Source organism: Nuphar pumila, chromosome 14 (assembly GCF_984573655.1).
Source record: "Nuphar pumila chromosome 14, dmNupPumi1.hap1.1, whole genome shotgun sequence".
In the NCBI taxonomy this organism is placed as follows: Eukaryota; Viridiplantae; Streptophyta; class Magnoliopsida; order Nymphaeales; family Nymphaeaceae; genus Nuphar; species Nuphar pumila.
In genome coordinates this window covers 4,309,342-4,334,509 of record NC_143262.1, presented here as the reverse complement: position 1 = coordinate 4,334,509, position 25,168 = coordinate 4,309,342, and the positions used below count along the sequence as shown (strand labels likewise).

General features: G+C 40.8%; 1 protein-coding gene across 1 annotated transcript; it reads right to left on the bottom strand.

Moving 5' to 3' along the window:
- Window positions 1-5,399: 5,399 nt before the first annotated feature.
- On the bottom strand, window positions 5,400-15,455 carry LOC149816130 (uncharacterized). Its single transcript, XM_089987309.1, has 2 exons — window positions 15,165-15,455; window positions 5,400-5,635 (listed from the first exon to the last, which is right to left on the bottom strand). Exons 1-2 carry the CDS (start codon window positions 15,378-15,380, stop codon window positions 5,480-5,482), a joined length of 372 nt encoding a protein of 123 aa, XP_089843435.1. The 5' UTR covers window positions 15,381-15,455; the 3' UTR covers window positions 5,400-5,479.
- Between the last annotated feature and the right edge of the window lie 9,713 nt (window positions 15,456-25,168).

Here is a 25,168-nt window from a genome sequence, read left to right as displayed (position 1 = left end):
AACGCCTACTTTCTTACGTATTTTCTCATTCTGAATCTTATCTTTTAGTGTCTTTCCACACATCCATCGAAGCATACGCATCTCAGTTACACTCGTTTTTTGAAAATGATGTCTCTTGGCAGGCCAACATTCCGTACCATATAGTAAAGCGGGTCTAATTGTCGTCCTATAAAACTTCCCCTTTAACCGCACTGGCATTCTACGATCGCACAACACTCCAGTTGCACTTTAAATTATTACATGTCTATCACAACGTGACACGTGTTAGAACTATTAAAATAGTATTACAAATTTATTTTTAGTATTTTTTACATTTATTAAAAATAGCCAATTCAAGGGTAAAGAGTATCCATTTTCTACCCATACACCGATACTGATAACATTGTGCTCATTTTTATAATTTAGAAAAAAATACAAAAAGACACCCTACTTTTGACTTATTTACAAACACTTAAATTTTGAGATTTTATTAACACGTGCTTGGGTTGACAAAATAATGCTTAAACACCCGCCTCTCTTCTTGACCCAAGTTAGTTTACCATAGTCAAACCGTGTTAGAATTCCTTTAAAACCCCTCATTCCACAGAAAGGGAGAGAGAGAGAGAGATTCCAATGACTCGAATCTGGTGGAGAGCAGGCCGACGACAGCAACACATGCCAGGGGCTGAGTGATCTTGCAGTGAAAGGAAGAAGCCATAGCTGATAACCAAAAAGTTTTCCTAAAGTTGGTTCCCAATCTTCCTCATCAGCTCATTTTCAACAAAATCGAGGGCCACAAATCCTGAAATTTTCCTTAGGGCACGTTTGGAAGCGAAAATGATGTAGGAAAAGTTATGCAAAATGGAAAATAGGAACCCTTCTAAACAAGAGACTTTTTCTGGTGAGAGTTTTTCTAAAAAAATACACTTTTTGACAAGAAACATTCCTCCATGAGAGGTGGTGGCAGAATGTTTCATACCAAGAAAAAATTTATTTTTACACTTCCCACTAACCCATCTCACCACTACCACCATCGGTCTCACCACCACCCACCACCATCATCACTACCTTCCTCCACCTCACCTCTTTCTCATTTTTTTTACATTTTTCCACTTTGTTTTTCTCATGCTACACAAACAAGAGAAAAACTTTCTTTTGAAAATCTTCTCATATCCAAAACTCTCATAGGCAAAACTTTTTTTTTTCCTATGAGAATTTCTCTCTCTTCTAAACGTGCCCTTAGAGTCCTCTGTGACCATTCCACCCAAATTTTGGAAAAACTCATTTTGCTACTTCCAAAAAATGAATAGCAAAAGAAAAGTGAAAAACTCCCAATAATAATTTGTGAACCCAAAGGGGCACACTGTTCTTGAAATGATGAAAAATATAGATTAGAGCTACAGTATAAGCAGAAAAATAAACATTACCAAATTTTCACACTTAAAAAACTTCATTATCCCTATATTCTAGTTTGTGGAAAAGAAAACTAATAAACGACTCCAACAAGGAAAATACAGGAAATGGCTATGTTGGTGATAGAGAATGGTGCTAAAATCGAAACAATTTGTTCACAAAATGACAAAATAAAAATAATTTTTTTTAAAGAAAGCTATGCAAAATATGCAAACTATGATAAATACTCTACTTCTTTCATAAAAAGAGAGTAACCAAAATATGACAAAAAAATCGATTCAAAACAGAAGCATCTACACCAGTACAGGGTGCATGGAGACAATGCACCAGAAGCATTAAACACGATAGTGAATCCCTCTGCATTAAACTGAGGGCTGCAATGAATCTTCTCAATAATCAGAAAAATGATTGTAGTTAAAGACAACGAACACTAAAGGGCTAAGTTGAGGTGTGGAGGAAAACCAGTGCAGACAAATCAGAAAAAAAAAAACTCGTTGTTTAGGCATAGAGAAGAAACCCTCACTTTTGGTTAGGGGTGGGCATCTGGCCGGCCCAGCCCGCTAATGGACTGGGCTGACCGGGCCCATCTAATTTTGGGTCAGGTTTTGGCCCAGTTCTTAACGGCTCGAGTTTGAAGAGAGGCCCATGACCCGGCCCATTGGCCAAACGGCCCAATGTGAAGTGGGCCGGGTTTGGGCAGGCCCAAATAAGACAATTCCTACACAAAACATTCCTAGCTGTGTATGCAATTAATGTGATTTAGTGTAATTAATTATCTTTCTCCTAAAATTAGTGTAATTAAAATTAATTAACAAGTTCCTATGTACTCAAGTTACTATATGATTTTTAGTTTTTATAAAAAAATAATTTTACTTTTTTTTTTAAATTTATAACTCAGGCCCATCCAGCCGGATCCGTAGCCCGTGGGCCCGCACTAATGGACCGGGCTGGGTTTCGGCCCAGTTCCTAACGGGCCTGGGCCTAAACGCCCCGGCCGTTTCGGCTTGGCCCATCGGGCCACTCAGCGCATTTGCCCACCTCTACTTTTGGTTAATTGGTAAGAAGAACAGTAAAGGTAATATGGTAATTTTCATATGATTAACTATGGTTATGACTTCGTCAAACCCACCTTAGATGAAGAGGGCGTGTATTTTGAAAATTATTTTTCCAACCCAAGCGGATTTTTGTAATTTCTGAATAGATAGGCTTGTTTTTGTAATGAAGTCAAAATTTCGGCGTGTCTTTGTAACTTTTTTCATAATTTATGTTTCAGAAAAATTACTCTTGGTCTTACTAGCAGCTTACGTTGATCCAAAAAAATTGATTAAAATGATTTCATTGTTGATTTGTTCAAGAAAAAACCCATAAGTGGCTCGGTTATCAGTGAGGTTTTTCTCGTCATAGAAAAAAAAAAAAGATATATGATCAGTTGTTCTATAAAATAATACAAAAATGTCTAGTTAGGCGTAATAACTAAAACTTTGGGGCGCTTTCTCCAAATTGCATATGAATAATATCAGCACGGCTCAACTGACTGTTGGATGTGGAAGATGGACGGTGGTGATGCCTCGTCAGATAGTGAGACAACCATAAATACCATCTTTCTTTTTCTTTTGAAGCTAAGACGCTCTCTCTCTCTCTCTCTCATCAAAACCCTACTTTTCCCTCCATCCCCTCATCAAAACCCTACCCTCTCTCAGCCGCACACATCTGCCGGAAGATTAGTCCGGCGAAGCCGTCGGAACACTGAAATTGTTTCCTGCCGGCTAGAACGAAGTAGTGCGATAGGGACCCTAGAACTCCTGGACGTGCGGATACCGATCGCCATGGATCTCGCACTTTCTCGTGGGTTCTACACTCTTCTCCCTCCTCCTCCTCTTCTTCTTTCCTTACGGATCCGCTCTTCGTCTTTGTTTTATCTCATCTCCTTTTGTTTTTTGAATTCACACAGTATTTTTTGTTACGGGCTCAATGATGACTAGTTTCGCTTTAACCACACCGAACGGAGGTCGATCGGCGCCCAGATAGAACCGATCAGCATATTTCCGGCTTGCTGGTGGCCGGATGATTGGTCTCCTTAGCGACGACATCGCTATCCCGATCTGTCCCTTAAGGAGACGGTGAGGGCTCTCGCAAGCCGGAAAATTGGCCGATCATTTGGGCGTTCGCTTGTAATCCCTCTTCTGTGGACATCTTTTGGCCATTACTCTGAGGGCTCGGTTCTTCATTCTTCTTTTTTTTAAATTGTTACTTGATCTCAAGGTGGGCGGTGAGCCTGTTACCAGCAATTTCCTTATTCTCCTTTCCTTGGTTCCTACTTTGTTCAAATTTGCGCAGGATAATTATTGCGTTATCAACTCGTCAGCAGAACAGTTTCCTACACATACTATAGGTCACACCAACCCTTTATTTTTTAAGTTCTAACTGATTTGTGGTTAACGCCTTAACCAGTTAGTCATTAGTCAGGATCATCAATATCTTTTCGCTGCTCGAATCGTGTTTGGATGAATCGGCCGATATGTATTCGTCTCTTAATCAAACTTGAATCGGTAAAAAATATTAAAATGATATTAAAAGAGTTCTAGGGTCCCTTTCACACTACTTTGTTCTCGCTGGCGGGAAACGGTTTCAGTGTTCCGATGGCTTCGTTGGAGTATCCAGCTGATATGTGCGTTGTGAGAGAGGGAGACTAGGGTTTTGACAAGAGAGGGAGAGAGAATTGCTTTAGGTATAACGTAAAGAAATTATTTTATTCTATAGTCACAAAATTAAATTGTGAAAAACATAATTGAAGATAAATGTGAAAACTAAAAAATGAATAAAAATATAAAATTAATAGTACTATGTATGTTTAAAAATGTTAATCCAATAGCAGCGTGGTCAGTGGGGTGGTTATGAAGGTGCTGAGATGATGGGACAGGATCAAACCCCACTCGTGCATGGGTGTCCCCACGTAAGGCGCGGTGGTCGTGGAGCCCCACCTGGGGTTTGTCTCGCTTCAGCAAGGGTTCATCATCATAAATAAATTGTTAATCCAATAAATATAACTTTAAAACTAATAGTATCTATGTACATTAAAAAATATTAAATCTAGTAAGTTTAAAAATAAATTTAGAAGTAACTATTTTTAGAATTAAGCACATTATGTGTGTTTCTAATTTAATCAATTTCAGCATATTGCTATCATAAATTATACATATTGATTTTTTGTTTTCAATTGGCATATATTTAAAAGTTGTAAAGTGTTGACATAATATTGTTGTATTATTAAAATATTAACATGTCACCAATTTTAAGAGTGTAATTAGATAAACTTTTCTTGTTTATATCTTATGAAAGTTAATGTGATATTTCAATTGTTGCCGATTAATCATGATTTGCGATTTTGTTTTTTTATAGGCAAGCTGGGGTTAGGCAGACCCCTACCAGATATATCTTAAGCCCAGCCCCATGTGGCAGAGGGATTAGAATCTGGGCCTTCAGCTTGAAACAAGACCCTGCTTACTACATGGGATACCACCTCGGTGGTGATTTGCGATTTTGTTGATTAATCATGATTTGCCAAAAAGTTTGCATGCTGACATGGACCGATTTTTCTCTTGATTAATCACAATTTGCTGATGAGGGTAAGCCCTGAGTGATTGTTGAGGACAAGTTTGGCGAGAGAGAGAGAGAGATGGGAAAGTGGAGAATGAATGGTAAGTGGATTAACTGTTCTTTTTAAGGAGTGCTTAAAAAAGAAAAATCATTTAAAAAATTACAATTGACTCCTTCAAACTAGCTGATTGTCTGAAGCAGTTGTCTATTGTGTCATTCTATATAAAAGAGATCTACACGCAACCTCTTCCAAAGAGCTGGTGATTTCAGATATTTTAACTTGACATGAATTGAGTTGGTCTACTCTTCAAGGCAACAGCATTATGAGGGATAATGATACACCATCCATTTTGCACTCTTGATACTTTTCCAGGTAATAAATCACGGACCAACAACAAACTCTAGATCAGTGATTTAATGCATTAAGATGCATTCATATTTCAAAGAGTACTCGAACTTAAGAGACATGATACATGGGAAACAATGACTTTTAATGATCTAAGGGTTCAACAGCAGTCTTAAATAGAAGAATGTAAACCTTATCTATGGAAAAATATAGGAAACCTCCTGTAGTATGTGTAACATATGACCCAAAGCTCGTGCCCACAATGCAGTGCCAGGCAGGACCATATGATGAATCAAAGTCCTGCAACCAACAAATTTCAATGTTTATAGCTTGCACTTCTAGAAATAATGTGGTCTGATTTGCTATTTAACTACATTGCAAAAGCTCTGATTGGTTTTTCTCTCTCTTGACACTTGGGGATAGGCATTTGGATCAGAACTAGTTAAGAGATACTTGGGAGTAAATAGAAGGAACAAGGAATCAACTGAACCAATGTTGGTTTGCTCATGATGTGCCTGATAAACAATATTTTCTTGAGATCATGTGTAGCAGATCCATATAGCAAACATAAGCATAAATAACAAAAGAACACACTTTTAACATGCCTGAAAGTGTAACTGCAGCCGATCTGGATTTCAGTAGTTTTTGCTAAGGTGAAAAGCAAAGACCACTTAATGGTGAAATCAGAAGTTACAATGCATAAGAATCGATTAAAAATGATGCTGCTAAAGTTGTGAAAAGCTAAATTCTCTGTTCTTCAGATAGACAGTCACAATATCAGCAAGCAAACAATGGTGCAGACTTACAAGCACCCCCGCCCCTAGAAGTAACCAGATCAACAAAAGCCCACACAATTGTAAATCTCCATGAAACCTTTGATTTAAAAAAAATGTACATCCTTTCTTTGAAAAAATGAAACCAAAATCCAAATAGAAAAAAAGGCAATGAGCTACTATGTAAGATCCTCATATATATCACAATATCAAGGAGACCTCCACTAAGATATAATTCAATTCCAAAATGCCACGCCACTATCCTTCAGTGATTAGCTCTACTTCCAGTTTTTGACTGAAACACCTATGGGGTCATGACATCAGACAAAACTTATTTGAGAAACCTGCCATTGCTGAATGTGGTCTAGCTATCAAGACAGAAGCATACGTGCTTGCAGGTTCTCTATTTCACCGGCACTAGGCACCCTGCAGCCTCCAACCAATGACCCAGTTAACTCGGGACAGGCGACACATTTTTTATTCCAACTGCCGAGCTTTTGACATACCTAATCTCAAAGGTGCCTTCTAGACCTCCCCATCTGATAAACCAGTTTGAGATACTTGATAATAATTGCTTTCTCATATTCTTATTAGGTTTTGACACCATCAAATTCTTAAATCCCCTCCGCATGCCCAGGCTCACTAACACTGTCACCAGCCCCAGAATGCAGCTTTATCTTAATCCAATATTACCTGTACCACTCTAGATTCAATGCAGCTTCTGCTATATTCAAGCCAGGTCACAAGAGCTCCCATCACTTAATTAAGCATTCCTTGCTAGTTTTCAACAGTAATGCTTGTGAAGTCCAAGTGTGCTATCCACACTACATAAAAAATCAGCACAAAGCTGGAAATGATGCATTTACAACAGAAATTAGGGTCTAAGAAAAGACTGTAGGCCCACTCATTCTTCTGCTCTCTTATTTATAGGAGAGCTGTTCTACATTAAGGTAGTTTTTGGATTCAAGAAGAGCTATATTTTAAACATGAACATCCATGTCCAGTATTAGGCTTGAACAAGGCCAGGATAAAAGAGCAGCAGTAATAGTGAAAAAGTAAAAAGTAAAAAGGATGGTACCCAAAAAGGTATGCCGAAAAGCAACATAAAGGTCAAGTGGGATACACATCAAGGAGTCAAATCTAACATCCTTTCTGCATCAACAAGGTCTTCAAGACTAAGACTAAACAGGTCTTTTGAGGATATCTTTCTTCATATCCTGAATATGAGGGTACAAGACATATTTCCACAGCAAATCCAAAAACAAACCTAAGGGATACCTTTGTTAACTGATAAGCGTGAAACATAACAATCAGTAGAGTGAAGTAAAATAGCACCAGTAGCAAAAAATGCCAACTTTCATACAGTTCAATCAATAGACCAAATTACTTTCGAGCATACACACTGACAACTCCAAACCTCCTTCTTAGACAAAGAAAACTCGTGCAACTCTAAACTTAACTTCTTGACATAGCTAGCCTGATTCAATGCTTTGAATTCTCAAGAAACTGAGCAAACTTTCTTTGATTGATCAGTCAAGATACTGAAAACAAGGAAAATAATGAACTTTCCTTGTGAAAACTGGAAGCATCTAATTACTGAGATCAAGCTATACTTACCTAGAAGAGAACAAAAGATGTCTATTTGTCTAAGGAGAACTGTAATTAATAGTGGTCTTTTCACAAATGAAAACAGTTCAGTAATACCTGCAATGTTGCTCCTGGACATCTAAGATGTAAATATCAAGTCAGCACTATGTATACTAATTTGAGTCTGCAGAACTGAAGCATTTCGTTTGGGTATAGACCCATTACAGATTGTATGTGGGCTTGTCTATCTTTCCTTCTGCCAAAATCTCAATATGATCCATCCTGTTATGAAACTTGGAACCACTAAAAATACACAAGGCAGCTAAAGATTGCATTAAAATAGAGACATGCACTTGAATGCAGTCATATATGTGTGGAGAATCATAGGAGAAACACATTGTGTATAACACGTTGGTGAAGAGATATCGTCACATACCTGTCCCTGCCATGGCGTTTATGCGAAAGACGGGCGATCTCCTCAGCCGAACTGCTCCTGTCGATGAGTACAGGCCTTCAAGCAGTGGGTGAGCAGGGACCGATCTCTGTAAGCCTTCAATTTCACACAGAGCCACTGCCCATCATGTGGTGTAGATGTAGGTATCCAAAGGATACTTCCGAAGGGTCACTATGCATCATACCAAAAGGTATGATGTATGAGAAGAGGCACTTCCGAAGGGTCACCATGCATCATACCAAAATGTATGATGTATGAGAAGAGGCACTTACGAAGGGGCACCTTGTTTCCCAACATTCTCCCACTTGACCCGAGTATGTGAAAGTTCATGTGGATAGGTCTTAAGTCCACTTTATCAATCCAAATTTTGTTGTTATGCTAAACTCTTAAATTTTATGAGCAAACTTGATGCATAACCAACAAAAGAAAGAAAGAGAGAATCATATCTTTATTACAAAAAATGTGATCACATAAAAGTCAGTGTACATGATTGCAGGATTTCAAACAAGCTCATCCTCTTAACATGTTCGGCATATAATCCCGGGGCCAAACCCTTAGTAAGAAGATCAACTATCATTTCCTTAGTCCCAATGTTATCAATATACATCAAAAGATTCTTTGTCCTCTCCTTTACAACAAAATACTTCAACTCCATATGCTTACAAGATGTAGTACTTTTGTTATTATTTGAGAAGGATACAACAACTTCATTATCACAGAATACTTTCAGTGGTCTCCCAATGGATTCAACCACCTGAAGTCCTGAGATGAAGTTTCACAACCAAATGGCCTATGAAGTTGTCTCGAATAGAGCTATGAACTCAACCTCCATGGTGTGGGTAACAGTAGTGGACTGCTTTCCACTCCTCCAAGAAATCGCACCACCAGCTAGCAAAAAAATGTATCCTGTGCTAGACTTTCTACTGTCAGGACAACCTCCCAGATCTGCATCTGAATAGCCAATAACCGCAAGGTGGTCCGCCTTTCTGTAGGTTAACATATAACTCTTTGTTCTTTGCAGATAGCGCATGACTTTCTTAGCAACCTTCCAGTGAGCAAGACCAGGATTCGACTGAAATCTGCCAAGGACCCCGACTGCAAATGATATGTCAGGGCGAGTGTATGTCTGAGCGTACTGCAAGCTGCCGACCACTGATGCATATGGTATCATGATCATCTGTCATTTTTCTTCTTGAGTCTGTGGGCAGTCTTTAAGGCTCAATTTATCTCCTTTTAATATGGGTGCCGTAGTAGGAGCACAATGCTCCATCCCATATCTTTTGAGAATTTTATCAATATAAGCTTTCTGAGAGATGCCTAGTACACCTTTAGACCTATCTCGACGGATCTCAATGCCGAGAACATAGGCAGCCTCTCCCAGATCTTTCATTTCAAAATGGAAGGATAGAAATTGCTTGGTTTCTGTCAGCATATCCTTATTGTTGGTTGCAAGTAAGATATCATCCACATAAAGTACCAGAATTATGAACTTACTCCCACTTGTCTTGAGGTATACACATCGATCAACGATGTTTTCTGTGAATCCAAAGGTCAAGATGACTTTGGTGAACTTCATATACCATTGACGGGAGGCCAGTTTAAGTCCATATATTGACTTTTTTAACTTGCAAACCAAACGGTCTGACTTATTTTTGTAGAAACCTAGAGGTTGTTCCATGTATACCTCTTCACTTAATTCACCATTTAGGAAAGTTGTTTTTACATCCATTTGGTGTAACTCTAGATCAAAATGAGCTACTAGGGCAAAAAGAATCCTCATTGACTCTTTAGTCGAGACAGGAGAAAATGTCTCGTTGTAGTCAATGCCCTCCATTTGAGTGAAACCTTTAGCAACCAGCCTTGCCTTATACTTTTCGATATTGCCTTTAGAGTCTCTTTTGGCCTTGAAGACCCACTTGCACCCTACGGGCTTGACTCCTTTAGGCAATTCGACAAGATCCCATACTTGGTTTTTGGCCATAGAGTCTAGCTCTTCTTTCATGGTTTCTATCCAAGATGAACATTGCTCACACTCAACAGCTTCCTTAAAAGAAGATGGATCTTCAATATCTATGAAATCATTAGGCTCCTGTAGATACACCACATAATCTGGATGAATAGCAGATCTTTTAATTCTTGTGGATCTCCTGACAGGTGAACTAACTTGATCAACCTGTGAATGCTCTTCAACATGATCCATAAATGGTTCTTCTTGAGTTGGTGTATTATTAACAGAATCAATTTCTGTTTCATCATTCGAATGAATAATGAAAGGAAGTTTTGAATTTTCAGGTGGAGTAACTTTATCCTGAATTTCCTCAAAAGAGAGGTTTTGCAATGCATTTATACCAACATAACCATCTTCTAAAAATCTAGCTTTATCCGTTTCTACTATTTGTGGTGTATGAGAGGGACAATAAAACCTAAAACCTTTTGACCTTTCTGGATAACCAATGAAGAAACCGCTGATTGTCCTGGGGTCAAAAGTTTTAATGTGGGGATTATATAATTTTGCTTCTGCAGGACAACCCCATATGTGTATGTAACTTAGACATGGTTTTCTACCTGTCTACAACTCATAAGGTGTTGTTGAGACAGCCTTAGTAGGGACCTTGTTTAAGACATGTACAGTTGTTCGCAGAGCTTCACCCCACAGGGTGATGAGAAGGGTTGAATAATTCAGCATTGCACGTATCATTTCTTTAAGTGTACGATTTCTTCTTTCAGCTACACCATTCTGGTATGCACTTTCCGGCATGGTGTACTGAGGGACTATTCCTTCTTCCTTAAGAAATCGTGCTAATGGTCCTTCCCGTTGACCCATCTCAGTGAAACGCCCATAGTACACGCTACCTCGATCTGATCTAACTATTTTTATTACGTCCCCTGTTTGGTTCTCTACTTCTTTCTTGAAGTCTTTGAAAACATTATAGACTTCAGACTTTTCAAATAATAAGTAGAGATACATGTATCGGGAGTAATCATCAATACATCAGTGTTGTGAAAAGCGTTGAGGCGTAGCGAGGCGCTCCACCAAAAACTGAGGCGAGGCGTAAGCCTTGAGGCATAAAGCGTAAGCCTCAAATAATTTTTTTGAAAACTTCAAAAAAAATATCTAAAAATAAAAATAAATAAAAAAATGCTTTATTGATGAAATAACAACCAATAAGAAATAGAAAATCTCAAATAAGTACAAAAAATGTGAGATTAACATATAAAAGTAACTAAAAACTGATTACATAACTGAAAAATATATGAGATTTATCTTTTGTAACCAATATGGCTTAAACACACATTCCTCGATATTGCCCCTCAAACTTCTGATGTTCATATAATGAGGAATTGCAAGGCAGAAAGAAATGATGTAATGCGAGGCTTTTTAAAAGTGTCAATGAACCTTAGGGATGTCATGAAAGGCATGGTGATGTATTCACAATTTATTGTCTATTGAAGCATGCATTATGTATTATTTTTCAGTTGTTTATTAAGACAAAACTAGTTGCTGTTTAAGTAGCATCTCATTGCCACACTTCATCAAGTTAGGATCAGAGATTGAACACCGATATCAGAAGACAACCAAATGAACTCCTACTAACTGGAAAGTAGTTCTATAGAGCTTTTTGATTGGAATATAGTTTTCTTTTTACTTCACCAGGACATGAAAAAACTATCTCGCAGAAAGGCACTAACTTGTAATGGAAAAGTACCCACTCTTCTCCTTTTCATGTTGTCAGTATCAGAAATGCGCATGGAGCTCAAAGTGGGATTTAATGGAAGAAATAAGTTATGTGCATCCTTTTGTATGATGGGTGGTACACATACTGCAAAAATATGTAACATCCTGAAATTGGATAGAGCTACGAACTGCGTTAAGAACAATTATCCACTCCACTCTTCTCAGTAAACTTGCCAGACTTATTGAACTCGTTGCACAGTGCTGAAAGTTTTGAAAAAATGCCTAACTGGACCACATGCCACAGGATGCACCATTGCTAATATTTTCTGGTCTTCTCTATCCACAAGTTTCACAAGTCTCATTTTCTTAAATGAAACCTCACTCAAAACTCGTAAACAATTTGATCCCTCCCCCAAAAGAAAATGAGAAAAAGCAGTAGACTGCGTGTGAGAGAGGTAAGAGTACCTGTGAGAAAAATATGAGAGAGAGGGAGAGTATGCGTGTGAGAGAGAGACTGTGCATGAGAGACGAGAGAGAGCCTGCATGAGAGAAAGAGAGTCTGCGTGAAAAAATAAAATATTAGGGTTTGTTTAAACTTTAAACCCTATTTTTTGGTCAAATGAGGGCTTTGACCCTCATTTGACCAAAAGCCCCAGGCATAGACGCCTCAGTTTGAGGTGCGCCTCGCCTCGAGGCGTGCACCTCAAGGCGTATGAGGCGCACGCCTCGAAGGTTTTGCGCTTTATATATGCGCCTCAAGGCATAAAGCCCCTCGCCTTGAGGCGAGGCGTGCTTTTTGCGCCTTGAGGTGCGTTTTTAATAACACTGGTCCACATACATCCGTATGAACAATTTACAACTTGTGGTTGCTTCTTTTGGAACCTTTCTTGTATGTGTTGGTTTGCTTGGCCTTTATGCAATACAAACACGGTTCCTTGACTGTGAAATCAATGGATTTAAGAATCCCTTCTTTCACAAGTCATTGGATCCTATCTTTAGAGATATGACCGAGACGACGATGCCAGAGCATATAGGATTGCTCATCTAATAAGCCACGTTTATTGCCAATCAACACATTTTCTGAGGAAAGGATTTCATAAAATTGGACATTAGTTTCCAGACGATACAATCCATCACATACATTCGCAGAACCAACAAGAACTGAATTCTTATAGATAGTCACTTTTGAATTTTCAAATTTAAAACAATATCCAATGGAATCCAGTTTTGACACAGAAATGAGGTTTCTACTATATGTAGGTACATAAAATGTATCAAATAAGTCCAAAATAAAACCATTTCCCAAAGTTATTGTGCAAGTTCCAACAGCCTTAACATGTGAGCGCATCTTATTTCCTGAGAAGATGCTCCTTTCATGATCCGTTGGATTCCTTCTGTTTAGGAAGACCTGCAAGGTATTGGCAATATGTACAGTGGCACCCGAATCAATCCACCAGCTATTAGTTGGAATGTTGATTAAATTACATTCATGAGAGACGAATGACAAATTACCTTTCTTTGCCAGTCATTTCTTGTGCCTCATGCAGTCTGCCTTTAAATGTCCCTTCTTTTTGCAAAAGAAGCACTTGATAGAAGATTCTTTATGGGACTTGGGGACTGACCCATTGGACACAGACGCATCTGAGTTCCTCTTTACCTTTTTCTTAAAGGCATTCTTCTTTGGTCCATGCCTTTTGTGACCTTTATGAGAAGATACATGAGCACTATGTATCTTCTCTCCTTTCAGTCTCTCTTCTTCCTTAACACACTTGAACATCAAGTCATTGAATGTTCATTCATCATTATGAGTGTTGTAGGAGATCTTGAAAGGTCCATATTCACTAGGCAGAGAAGTCATTATTAAGTGGACCAGGAAGGAATCAGATATGCTGACTTTCATGTCATTCAATTGAGTTGCCATATTTCTCCTATGATACCACAATGTGGAGTATCATAGGAGAAACACATTGTGTATAACACGTTGGTGAAGAGATATCGTCACATACCTGTCCCTGCCATGACGTTTATGCGAGAGACGGGCGATCTCCTCAGCCGAATTGCTCCTGTCGATAAGTACAGGCCTTCAAGCAGTGGGTGAGCAGGGACCGATCTCTGTAAGCCTTCAATTTCACACACAGCTACTGCCCATCATGTGGTATATGTAGGTATCCAAAGGATACTTTCGAAGGGTCACCATGCATCATACCAAATGGTATGATGTATAAGAAGAGACACTTTCGAAGGGTCACCATACATCATACCAAAATGTATGATGTATGAGAAGAGGCACTTCCGAAGGGTCACCATGCATCATACCAAAAGGTATGATGTATGGGAAGAGGAACTTATGAAGGGGCACCTTGTTTCCCAACAATATGCACCTGAATCACAAAAAAATCTGGAATACTTGCAGGATCTCTAATAGGGTGCCATGTTCCAATCATCTTCCGAAGAGAAAAATACCCATTACAAGGCCATGTTAGTTGCTAAAGTGCCTGGTCATATTCATGCTCTTGATTGTAGTAATGGCTTCACTGCAGCAGTTAAAACTGTCATGCATGGCTCAGGGCTAGTACTTCTCGCCAGCTTTTACTCACAAACGCCTTTCTCCCATGGAGATCAGAAGGATCCGATATACATGCTCCAAGCATAGTGACAAATTTTAATAATGGCACCTAATCACGGATCTGTCACACAAATTAGGCCTATTGCATTGTGCTCATAGGATTGGCTTCTCCATCTTATATTTACCTACATCACAATCAAAAGCATGCCTTTGAGACCCGCCTTTGGTTTTGGCTGAACAGAATAAAGGGCCAAAGTAAAGTTTGTTTCACTTTAACCGACTACGTTATTACATCATTTTGACATAAGGACACTCAGATGAGTAGAACATCCAATCTGAGTCTCTGATTATACCCATCTGAAAATTTCATCTACCTATCACAAATTAAAGTACCAACTACCAAGTTTGCTTACTAGGCCAAAAAAGAAGAAGAAAACAATTAGTAATCAAAACAACCTACTGAGCCCATGCATAAAAAAGGGTCTGTGCACAATCAATAACAGATAAAACAAACCAAAAAACTCTAAAAATGGAATGCATTTCACGGTATGAGTACTAATCAATGCAACAAAAAAGGACCACTATAACAGAAAAAGAGAAAACCAACAAAAAGAATCACCATCTAAAGAACAAAAGAAAAAACCCCAACTAAAGATTTTGAACTTACTCCTAGTTTGGTTGAAGGATGAAGGGAAAAAAATGCAAGATTTGAAAGGAAAGATGAGGAATGAATAGGAGGAGGAAGAGGAGACAGGTGGGGAGAGAGTTTTTACCTTTTTAAGGGCAAGGGCGAGGCGTTTGCTGTCGAGCTTCTCCATGGCATCGAGCGTTTCCCGAGCGCACCTGAAGGCTCGGTTCTGAAGGTGGGTGGGCATGTCAGAGGCACGCACTCTGACATTGAACAGCTGCTGCTCCCCTACCTTCTTCTTCTGTATAAGGGAGCTCAGGTACCTGCGCCTCCTCTCTAGCTCTTGCTCTGCTCCCTCCATTATTTAGTACCTCACCATCCCTTTCTCTCTCTCTCTGTTCTGTTTGCTGCTACCAATCCTCTCTTTCAGCTGCCACCATGAATGGAATGATTATAGGCCGTTCAAAAAAATATATAATACAAAAAAATGGGAGAAATGTATATAAATCCATTAAAAAAAAAAGTCATTACTTTCTTTACTTTCTACTTTTTTACGCTTTTTCAGGGAGCGGGGTGGGCAGTTAATTACAGAAAAGCTACCAAACTTCTCTTATTTCATGAAAAGTATGTCTCATTTGAATAAAATTTCAAATGACTAAAATATTCTTGTTGGGAGCAATTCGTTGACGTTCTGGCGAATGAACTTGCAGCTCTCAACTTAGCTCAGTGATTAGCCCATTCATATTCATAAAAGCTCGTTAAGTCAAATAAGTCAATCTTAAACAAGGGTTTTCGTCTCAACTTGACTCATGCTCGGAGCGCTCATGAAGATGTGCACGCTGAAAATGGCTATCTCTTCCTGCAGGTTAAGAGAAAACATTTTATTCGCCGCGTTTGGGACCTGGAAAACACAGGTTATCATGCACTTTTCGCAGAAACATGAGAGTTTGCGCAAGTTTGCAGACCAACCAACTTAGAAACAGAGCTGGGCTGTCTCTGCCATGAAATACTCTGTAGAGCACCCACCAAAGGCAGAGATTTGCTTAGCGAAGAGGTGGAGTCAATTGCAAAAGCATCGGCATAACATTAGAAAGTCTGAATTTCTGGTTCACTTTGCCCGGATCCCCACTCATCCCCTAAGTCATCCATGCCTTCATGCCCCTCTTTGTGATTTCATTGATGCAAGTTGTTTTGATCAAATCGGACTCGATAGATATGATCTACATCATCTATTTAGCAAAGATCAAAACTTGAATCACTGAAATCTAACTTGTTTGCAGGATTTTTTTGGCAATTCAAAAATCAACAGCTGACTATACACAAAATTTTGTGATTTAAAAAATCACAATTTTTTATTGAAAAGTATGATTAAGGGTTGATTGTTATTAAATTGACCAGAGGTTAAAGAACTTGAATCAATAAGATTTAGAGGAGTATAGATGGGGATGACAAAGGTAAGAATGGAACTAGGGATGACAGTGGACCCGGGCGGGGGCGGGGGACAACCGGACAAGGTCTCCACCCTTGACCCGCCTCAAAATTTTGCCCTCCAACCCTGGCATCATTCTCGCACAGGTTTTGATTTTAAACTCTATCCTCATTTCATGTCCTCCATCCTCGGTCCAAACAGGGTGAGGCAGGGTCCCCTTTTTCCTCGGTCTACTGTCATCCTTAAAGAGTATTTTAACATTTTATTAACGGGGATCGGGAACGGGGCAAGGCGGGGCAGAGGAAACCGTAAGTCCATCCCCACCTTGATCCTCGTTTTATGTCCTCCATCCCGGGTCCAAACGGGATGAGGCGGGGCGGAGCCCGTTTTCCCGAAGTCTACTGCCATCCGTCCCTAAGTGGAACCAAATTGCGCTGAAGAGCATTTTCGTCCAACCATTCATTTAAAAACTGGGATAGTTTTGTTGACTTCTGTTTGGGTGAGGCGTAAGTATGGAATTTTGGAAATCAGAGGGGTGTTTCGGATATTCTTGTTTTGGGAAAGGCAGTAGAGTAAGAACATTTCGGGAACTTGGATCGCGGGACCCATCTCGGGGCGCGAGGGGGTGACCGTTTCAACGTTCGGTGTCTGGACCGCTTCTGACACGAGAGGTTTTCGGATCCTCTCTTCACCGTCCGATCTCTTTCATTATCTTACGTGGCATAATTTCATTGGACATGGCCATCCACGCCCATCGTAATGGACGGCCTGGATGAAGTCCGTCCCGTTTTTAACCAAAGCCCATCGATGAGCCCTGAACCGTCAATCAAGGGGGAAACCTTTTCCGCTCCTGCCTCGACCGTTGGATGCATTTGGGAGAGACATCTGACCGAAGGCGGTGCAAACGCATAGGATGCCGTCCCGGCTGTCCGGATACGGATCCAGAGTTGGATGAGATCCGATGAGGTAAAGTTGAATTTGGATCCAATTTTTATGCGCAGATAGTGGATCTAGTAAAACTTGGTTGGAAGCAGTCTTTTTGTAAATAGGTAATAAATTGGATCTGATCCACGTCTGAATATAGATCCAGTAGAAAAATAATGATTTTGATCTGGATTGAAAATGAATCTGAAAAGTAAGTAGTAAATATAGGCAATATTTGAAAATATCATGTTTTTGTCTTGGTATAAATACAATAACAATACATTTCCATATTGATATTCATTATATAATTTATATTTTTTTACATACCAACACTTTTTCAAGATTTTCTTAAAAGGAAGAAAAAGTTTCTTACTGAGAAGTTTTCTTTGACCAGATTTTTCTGAGAACATGATTTGTGACATGAGCCCAAGAATTTTAATCTCTACTTTAGTTTTTGAAGGATGATTCCAGTGGGCATATAGGACCGAAGTAATTGGACATAGGGGTGGACATTAGGCTGCGTACCTTACAGCCAAAATGGGCCAAGATGGGGGCAGGTCAAGGATTAACTGAACAGGCCCACCCAAATTGGGGACAGTTCAATATGCAAACACACTGGATCTGACCTGTTTATTCATCAGGCCTAGAAGGCCCAACCCGGGCCTGGCTTGAAATTGATCTTAACCGGATTGGGTCAGGTTCATCTAACCCTTATGGATCCGTACTCGTCCCGGCTCGATGCCCAACCCTGAATTGGGACCAGTAGTTTGTGGTCCTACGATTGTGCATGGTTAAAGCACTTTAAGAGCCAGGCGACCATCACCTAATCATTTCTCTTTAGTTTTCCAGCCTTCTTTGGTAGACTTGTTTGATTTTCCTTTTTTATTTATATAACTTCCAAGGAGAAAGCTGGGGTTAGGCAGAACCCTACCAAATTTATTGATGCAAATGGGTCGGATCTGATGAGTCTGCTCTGTAAGAAATATGATTCGGTCCTGTCATAATCAGGTAAGCAACATAATCATGCCCGAAGGATCCAGTCTAACACAATTCATTTTGCCTAATCCAATCAAACAATAGGTTTTACCTGTTTTGAGCGGATCTGGTATCATAGAAGGTCAAATTCTGGCTGTTTTAGAGCTTTACTAGGAGACCTAAGTCAATTCTGGTAGTGGATCTATATAATTTTTAGATAACCGATGCGAGTTGGGTCAAACCTGACATAACTAGTATCCGACCCATTCTCTCTCTCTCTCTCTCTCTCTCTCTCTCTCTCTCTCTCTCTCTCTCTCTCTCTCTCTTGGCAAACCTTGGTACCCTTGTAGGCTCCCTTATCATATTAGAAGAAAAGAAAGTTCAAAATATTTATGTTATTTTTCCAGCCATTCAGTCACATTCTTTCTTTCCCATCAAAATAGTATTAGATCCATTTAATCACAAGGTCATAGCATCAAATTGGGATGCAAGCATGCGAATGCTTCTTATTAGTTGGTAGACAAAGGTTTAGCCAAATATTAATGACTTAAATTATTTAGAACATATAAGATCAGCATCTAAAGGATAAGAAGGGTGCTTTAGGTTCAAACTTCCATTGATCTGATTTGTGGTTGACCAGAAAGTGCTCTTATAGATGGTAGCACTAACTTTACTGGCTTTGTTATCAACAATTCAAATCACAAACATAGAAAAGTGATAGAGACAAACTATATGTTGCCAAAATATAAGATGGAAGCAGAAAATAGAAAGGGCTCAGTCCCAAAACGTGAGAGAACACTGTACAAATAATCCAAAGCGTTGTATTACTATGAGGACATTTGTTTATGTCATTTCCTATGAAAGAGTGCCTCAGTTTTTATGGAGCGTGAAACGCATCTTTATAAAAATATTTTTAATACAATTAGGGGTTGTCCATGGGTCGGCTACCCGACCAATCAAGGTATACCCAAACCCGATCCTGTAATAAATTATTGGGTTTGGATTTTGCCGGGCCACGAAAATAGAATCCTAAACCCAGACCTGCACATTTTCAAAAATTTATTTTGACTGAATATATATAAATATATATATATATAGAGAGAGAGAGAACATTCACCATTCAACATTACCAAAATACATCCAATAGAATATTGGATGAGAGAGAAACATAGGAGTAAGACAGCCACAATCTAGATGGTGACTGTGCACAGTTCAGAGTATAAGCCGATCAAACCCCCCTCTCTACTATGTAATTGAAGAGCTCGATACACATCAGACATGACCCATTGTCGAAGCCTTTCGAAATCGAATTTGATGCCCCTGAAGAAGATGTTGTTTCTTTCAGTCCAGATCACCCACCATGCTGAAAACAACTGTACCCGCCACAATAATCTTCATTTTTTTTGTGTCGTGAAATCATGGGACCAACCAAGAGGTCTCGAACAACAGAACTCAGACGAGTTTGAACAGACGGTGCACCCCAAGTTTGAAAAAATAAGTTTAGAACGATTGGGTAGAGCCAAAATAGGTGAGTCGTGTCCTCTACTACCTTCTCGCAAAGAACACACATGCTGGGAAATTGAATCCCTTGTTTCCTAACATTAATCTGAGTTTGAACACGATCCAGATCCACTAGCCATGCCAAAGCTTTTGCCCTTAGAGCGGGCTCCTTACCCTACATACAATCAGTGAGAAACCAGTCCATCCCAGATGGCAACAAGAAATGGTAAACTTGTTTAATGGAGAACCTATCTTCGTTCGCTATTGCCCAGTGAAGCCACGGGCGGCCATGAATCGGCATAAGATCCCTGCCACTGAAGGACCGAAGTGTCTTCCGCCACTCCAGCCAGAGGGACGAATGACACACTGAAGTGGGTGTCGAAAGAAGGGAGTCAGGTAGACTACCATATTTTTGCCTAACAAACATAGCCCAAGGATATTGAGATGTGAAAGCTACCCAGGCCCACTTCAAGACTAAAACATTGCTCCTTTTTCTAAGAGTGAGAATCTCCAAGCCGTCTCGGGAGAACGATCTGTTGCAAAAAAACAAGCGGGTACTTTTTGTGAGACACATTCTCAGACCAAAGGAAGTGCGAAAGCAAACGGTTAATCGTTCGTTCTACTGTCCTCGGTAAAATGGACATGCTCATACGAAACTCTGATAATCTGGCCAAAACATGACAAATTAGCATCACTCGTTCTGCAAAATATAAATATCGGGCCTTCCAAGACTGCAATCTCCCTTACACCCGCTCTATAGTAGACATCCAAGATGAAGTTTCCGCCGGCTACAGTGAGTGCAACGATAGACCCAAGAAATTGATAGGAAGGTCGGATATTGGGCAATTGACGATCCTTGCAGCAGCCGATTGTAGAAGAGGGTCATCATTGAGTAAGGCCAGAGCACACTTACTCTCGTTTAGGCGAATCCCTGAAATTGCAGTAAAGACTTTAATAATGAAGCACAACCTGAACATTTGATTAACATTCACATGACCAAATATTATAGTATCGTCTGCATATTGAATTGTGTGACCAACAAAACCAGGAATGCCCAAAGAATCCAAGAAGCTTGTTTGTTCGACCCTTTTTATGAGAATAGGTAAATCATCTGCTCTGATATTAAAAAGGATAGGGGCTATGGGACAACTCTGTCACACACCTCTAGCCAACTTGAATTCTTCCACTCTTAGTCTGTTAATGTAAACCGACGATACAACTTTCATGACCAACTCCTTACTCATGCTATAAACTGGCTGACAAACCCCATGTTAGTTAGAGATTCAATTAGAAAATCCCATGCCAGACTATCATAAGCCTTGTAAAAATTCAATTTTAGCATGAAGTACGGTGCTCCAGTCGACTGTAAAGATTAAAGAAGCTTAGTTGCACAAATAAAAGACCCTTGCAAACTTTGACCTGGAATAAAAGCTCCTTGGTTCGGAGAGACAAGTTGATCAATGACAGTGTGCAACTGATTAGCCAACACCTTATATATAATGCGATACAGAGCACCCATCACCGAAATCAGCCTGAAATTGGATATATCTAACGCCCCTTTCCTATTAGAAATTGAAGAGATTACTGTCACATGATATGGTTTAGGCAGCCTTGCATTACGATAAAATTCATCAAACAAGTGGAGCATGTCAGTTTTAACAATTGACCAAAAAACTTTGAAGAAGTCAACGTGGAAACCATCAAGGCCTGGGGCCTTCCATCTCGAAAGTCTACTAATAGCATTAGAAATCTCAACTTGGGTGAATCGAGCCTGCAGAGGAACAAATTGGCTTGTCGTTAACCGCTTATAGCCCATATCGCTGAAGACCCCCCCGACTCCTAAGTCGGTCGAATACAGCTTGAAGAAATAAGAAGTAATAGCTGACAGACAATTTTGTTAATCAAACTGACATCCATCGATCTCGACCGAGAGTAACTGGTTCTTACTGTATTTATTTGATGTGTTCATATGAAAAAAATGTGTATTATCATCGCCATTAGCTAACCATGCAACTCTGGCGCTCAACTTCCATCTTAGCTCATCTTGTGCTCTCCATTCTGCAATGAGGGTAGAGAGGACGATGATACACTCCTGCAACTGAATCACTTGACCCTCTGGCACACCAACAAGATCGACCTGACGTTGAGCCAGATAGGAAAGCTCAACTTCCCACTGGACGATGAACCTAAACTTGTTCAGGTTATTAAAGCTCAGTCACCCCTTAATACGTTGACGAAGATGAAGAAGCTTTGCATAAATGCGAATGGTTGCCCAAGATCCCATAGCAGGTTGAGCCCATGATTGTCCAACCAGCTGTTGAAAGACAGGCACAAGCAGCCACCACTCCTCAAAGAAGAACCTACGACACTCTTTAAAGCCTGTGCCCCAAGAAACAGTCAGTTGTCCATGATTTGACATGGTCCGCAGCAACAGACATGCAGTGACATATGGGACTGCGTGAAATAGTTCTAGGGAGAAAAAAAACATGATCAAGTATCTGCAAGGGCAAGACCTTATATTTGACCACGAGAATTGCTCTCTCACATGAGGTACCGAGTAAAGCTAGTTTCGTCGAGCAAACTTCTGAAACCCTCTAATGGAGGGGTTGAGAAGAACTGGTAGACTAGAATCCTGCGTAGACAACAGGCAATTAAAATCCCTTCCTAAATACTAAAGAGTTCCAAATGTAACCAAAACTCGGTCCAAATCGACCCAGAACATTGGTTGCGAGACAGACACGATAGAGCCATACACAAATGTGAAGACAACATCTTGTAGCGACGACAACAAGTTTGCAGACAGAGAGATGAAAAAATAACCAATATTCACTATTACCACCTTAAAAGAAGCTTTCTAAAGAACCAGAATGCCCCCAGCAAACCCAACGGCCGGTTTAAAAGCATATGTCACACCTCTTCATAAGTAAGATACTACTGATAACGGAATATCCTCCATTTTGGTTTCACAAATTGCAACGATGTTCAAACTTTCATACATAATCCAATTAGCTAAAAACAAGCGCTTACAGGAACAATTCATGCCCCTAATGTTCCAAATACACATCATCATGATAAATAATCCGACAACACCCTAGTACGCCTTTGTCTGGCTGAGCGTCGAACTGAGCTGAAGTCATCTTCTTGAAGCTGAGCTTGCGAACAAGCCAATGATTTAGCTCTACGATGATTATTTGCGACCCTGGCCGTCGATCGTGCCCGAGGAACAATCTGTTGATGGATCGAAGAAAGCTGCTTGGGTGAAATCTGCACTCCTAGTGCCCGCGCAGCCTCGACGAAGGACATGCCCCATATGTCAAACATGTCATCGATCCCTTCCGACCCACCCCTCGACCCTGAATCTGGGCAAGGTTGTGGATGCACGGGTTGCAAGCAGGCGCCCGACGAGTCCCTCTGACCAGATGCTCAAAGAACCTCTACGGGACATCCCCCGTCTTGATTGGGCAGGCAGGCCGCTGAACACAGAAAGTGGGTTTGTTGTGGCATGCAAGGTGAAATGAGACCATGGAGGTAAAACCCAAAAACACATCGGGGCAGACCCCATGCACACCAGGACGCCTTTGCACGGTAGAACTATCGTCAGAATACTAAGTGTAGAATCGGCAGAACAAGGGATCCCACGATAAAAAAATGAGCGGGCCCAGGATCCATCATGGCGATAAATGCAACACAAGTTTCGGAAGCAAGATCGTGCTGGCGGCCCAATAGTCGAAGAGGCAAACCAAATAAACGTATAGAGCTCGAAGAATTTTCAACGCAAGTGGACCCACACTCCATCTCGAGAACAGTCGAACTCATTAACTCGTTAGGGCAAATGTGACAGCTTGGCGACTTAGAAGGATGCTTCCCGATGGCCGCTCCGAGATACAAGCAGTAGAACTCCGACGAACGTCCATCCTCACGGGACGAACAGACAACACCAGATATCTTCAACGGTATCTAGAGCATTTCTATCTTTACTGCCGAAAATGGAGAGGTACCTTCCTCCAAGGTACACACCTGTGCCACATCACAGAAAGATACAACATGTCGACAAGGAGTAGGGACCCAGTGTCTAGCCTGTGGTGAAGGTTCTGACATACGAGACTCACCGGAGAGACAAACAATACGTTGAATTCTCAAATGATGCGAGCCACACCTGTGACAGAAAACTCTTGAACGAAAGTTGCGATTGAAACAGACAGTATACCACCAGTCCCCTGGCTTCGCCCGACACACATCTGCTTGTCGCCTAAGTTTGCAGAAAGAAGGTTTTCACACCGTTCTAACCAGATTCCACCCCTCTAATACATCTTTGCTAAAGCACGACTGGAAAAAAAGAACATTGAGCGACCCCTGGATCTGGTTGTCTTCTAGAGCTTCCCTGCGAAGAGACTTGACAAACCACCAGACGTCCCCTAAATCAAGCGTTCATCGATGCAAGCCGCTGACCAGGAACCCAGATAAGAACGCAAAGAATCCCTTAGACAACCTAAATGGGACCCTAACCGGAGCCCCCCACTTCTAAAGCGACACCGCAAAGGCCCAAGCATTAATCCCCTCCACCAACTCCAAGAGAGCCTCTTTGTTGTGAGAAACTGACCGACTACACGAGAAACTCCAAAATCGATTGGATCCCCGCAACTTGCCTCTCATCATCATCAAGAGAGAGAGAGAGAGAGAGAGAGAGAGAGAGAGAGAGAGATGCACCAGTTGAGGAGGTCATCAGACTGGTGGTGCTGACGGGCGGTGGTCGGATGGGCTGGGGGGAATGGGGTGGCACTGGAAACAGAGAAAGAAAAAACAAAACAAAGAGAGTTAGGTGCCGCCGGCCTGGTGGCGGCCGACGTGGGAGTGAGGTGGCACCGGTCGGATGAGCACCGACGATGGTAGCCGGGGGCTGGAGGAGGAACTGGGTGAGGGGGGAAGAATGTGGTGTCGGGTGAGGGTTTTCGAGCCAAGAGGAAGAGTCACTGAATGTCGTGTTTGGAGAGCCAAGAGAGAGAGTCACCGAATGTCGGGTTAGGGTGCCGCTGGCTTAGAGTCACTGACGGGGGAGTTAGGTGGCACTTGCCAGATAAGCACCAGCAGCGAGAGAGAGAGAGAGACCAGCAGGGGAGTGAGGCGAGGGGGGATGGGTGAGGGGGGAAGAATGTGGTGTCGACGAGAGAGAGAGAGAGAGAGAGAGAGAGAGAGAGAGAGAGAGAGAGTAATGTGCTCCTCCTGCCCACCTTCTCACTCTGCCTTGTTTTGCCTCCTCACAAGGTAATTTTTTTGGATTTTTTTATCACATCTAACACTTGGGAACCGGTTTTTAGATCACC

Coding starts and splice junctions, on each gene's coding strand:
- LOC149816130 (XM_089987309.1), bottom strand. CDS start 15,380: ATGGAGGGAGCAGAGCAAGAGCTAGAGAGGAGGCGCAGGTACCTGAGC. Junction 5,636..15,164: donor TCGCCCTTGCCCTTAAAAAG/GTAAAAACTCTC, acceptor TGTTGGTTGCAG/GACTTTGATTCATCATATGG.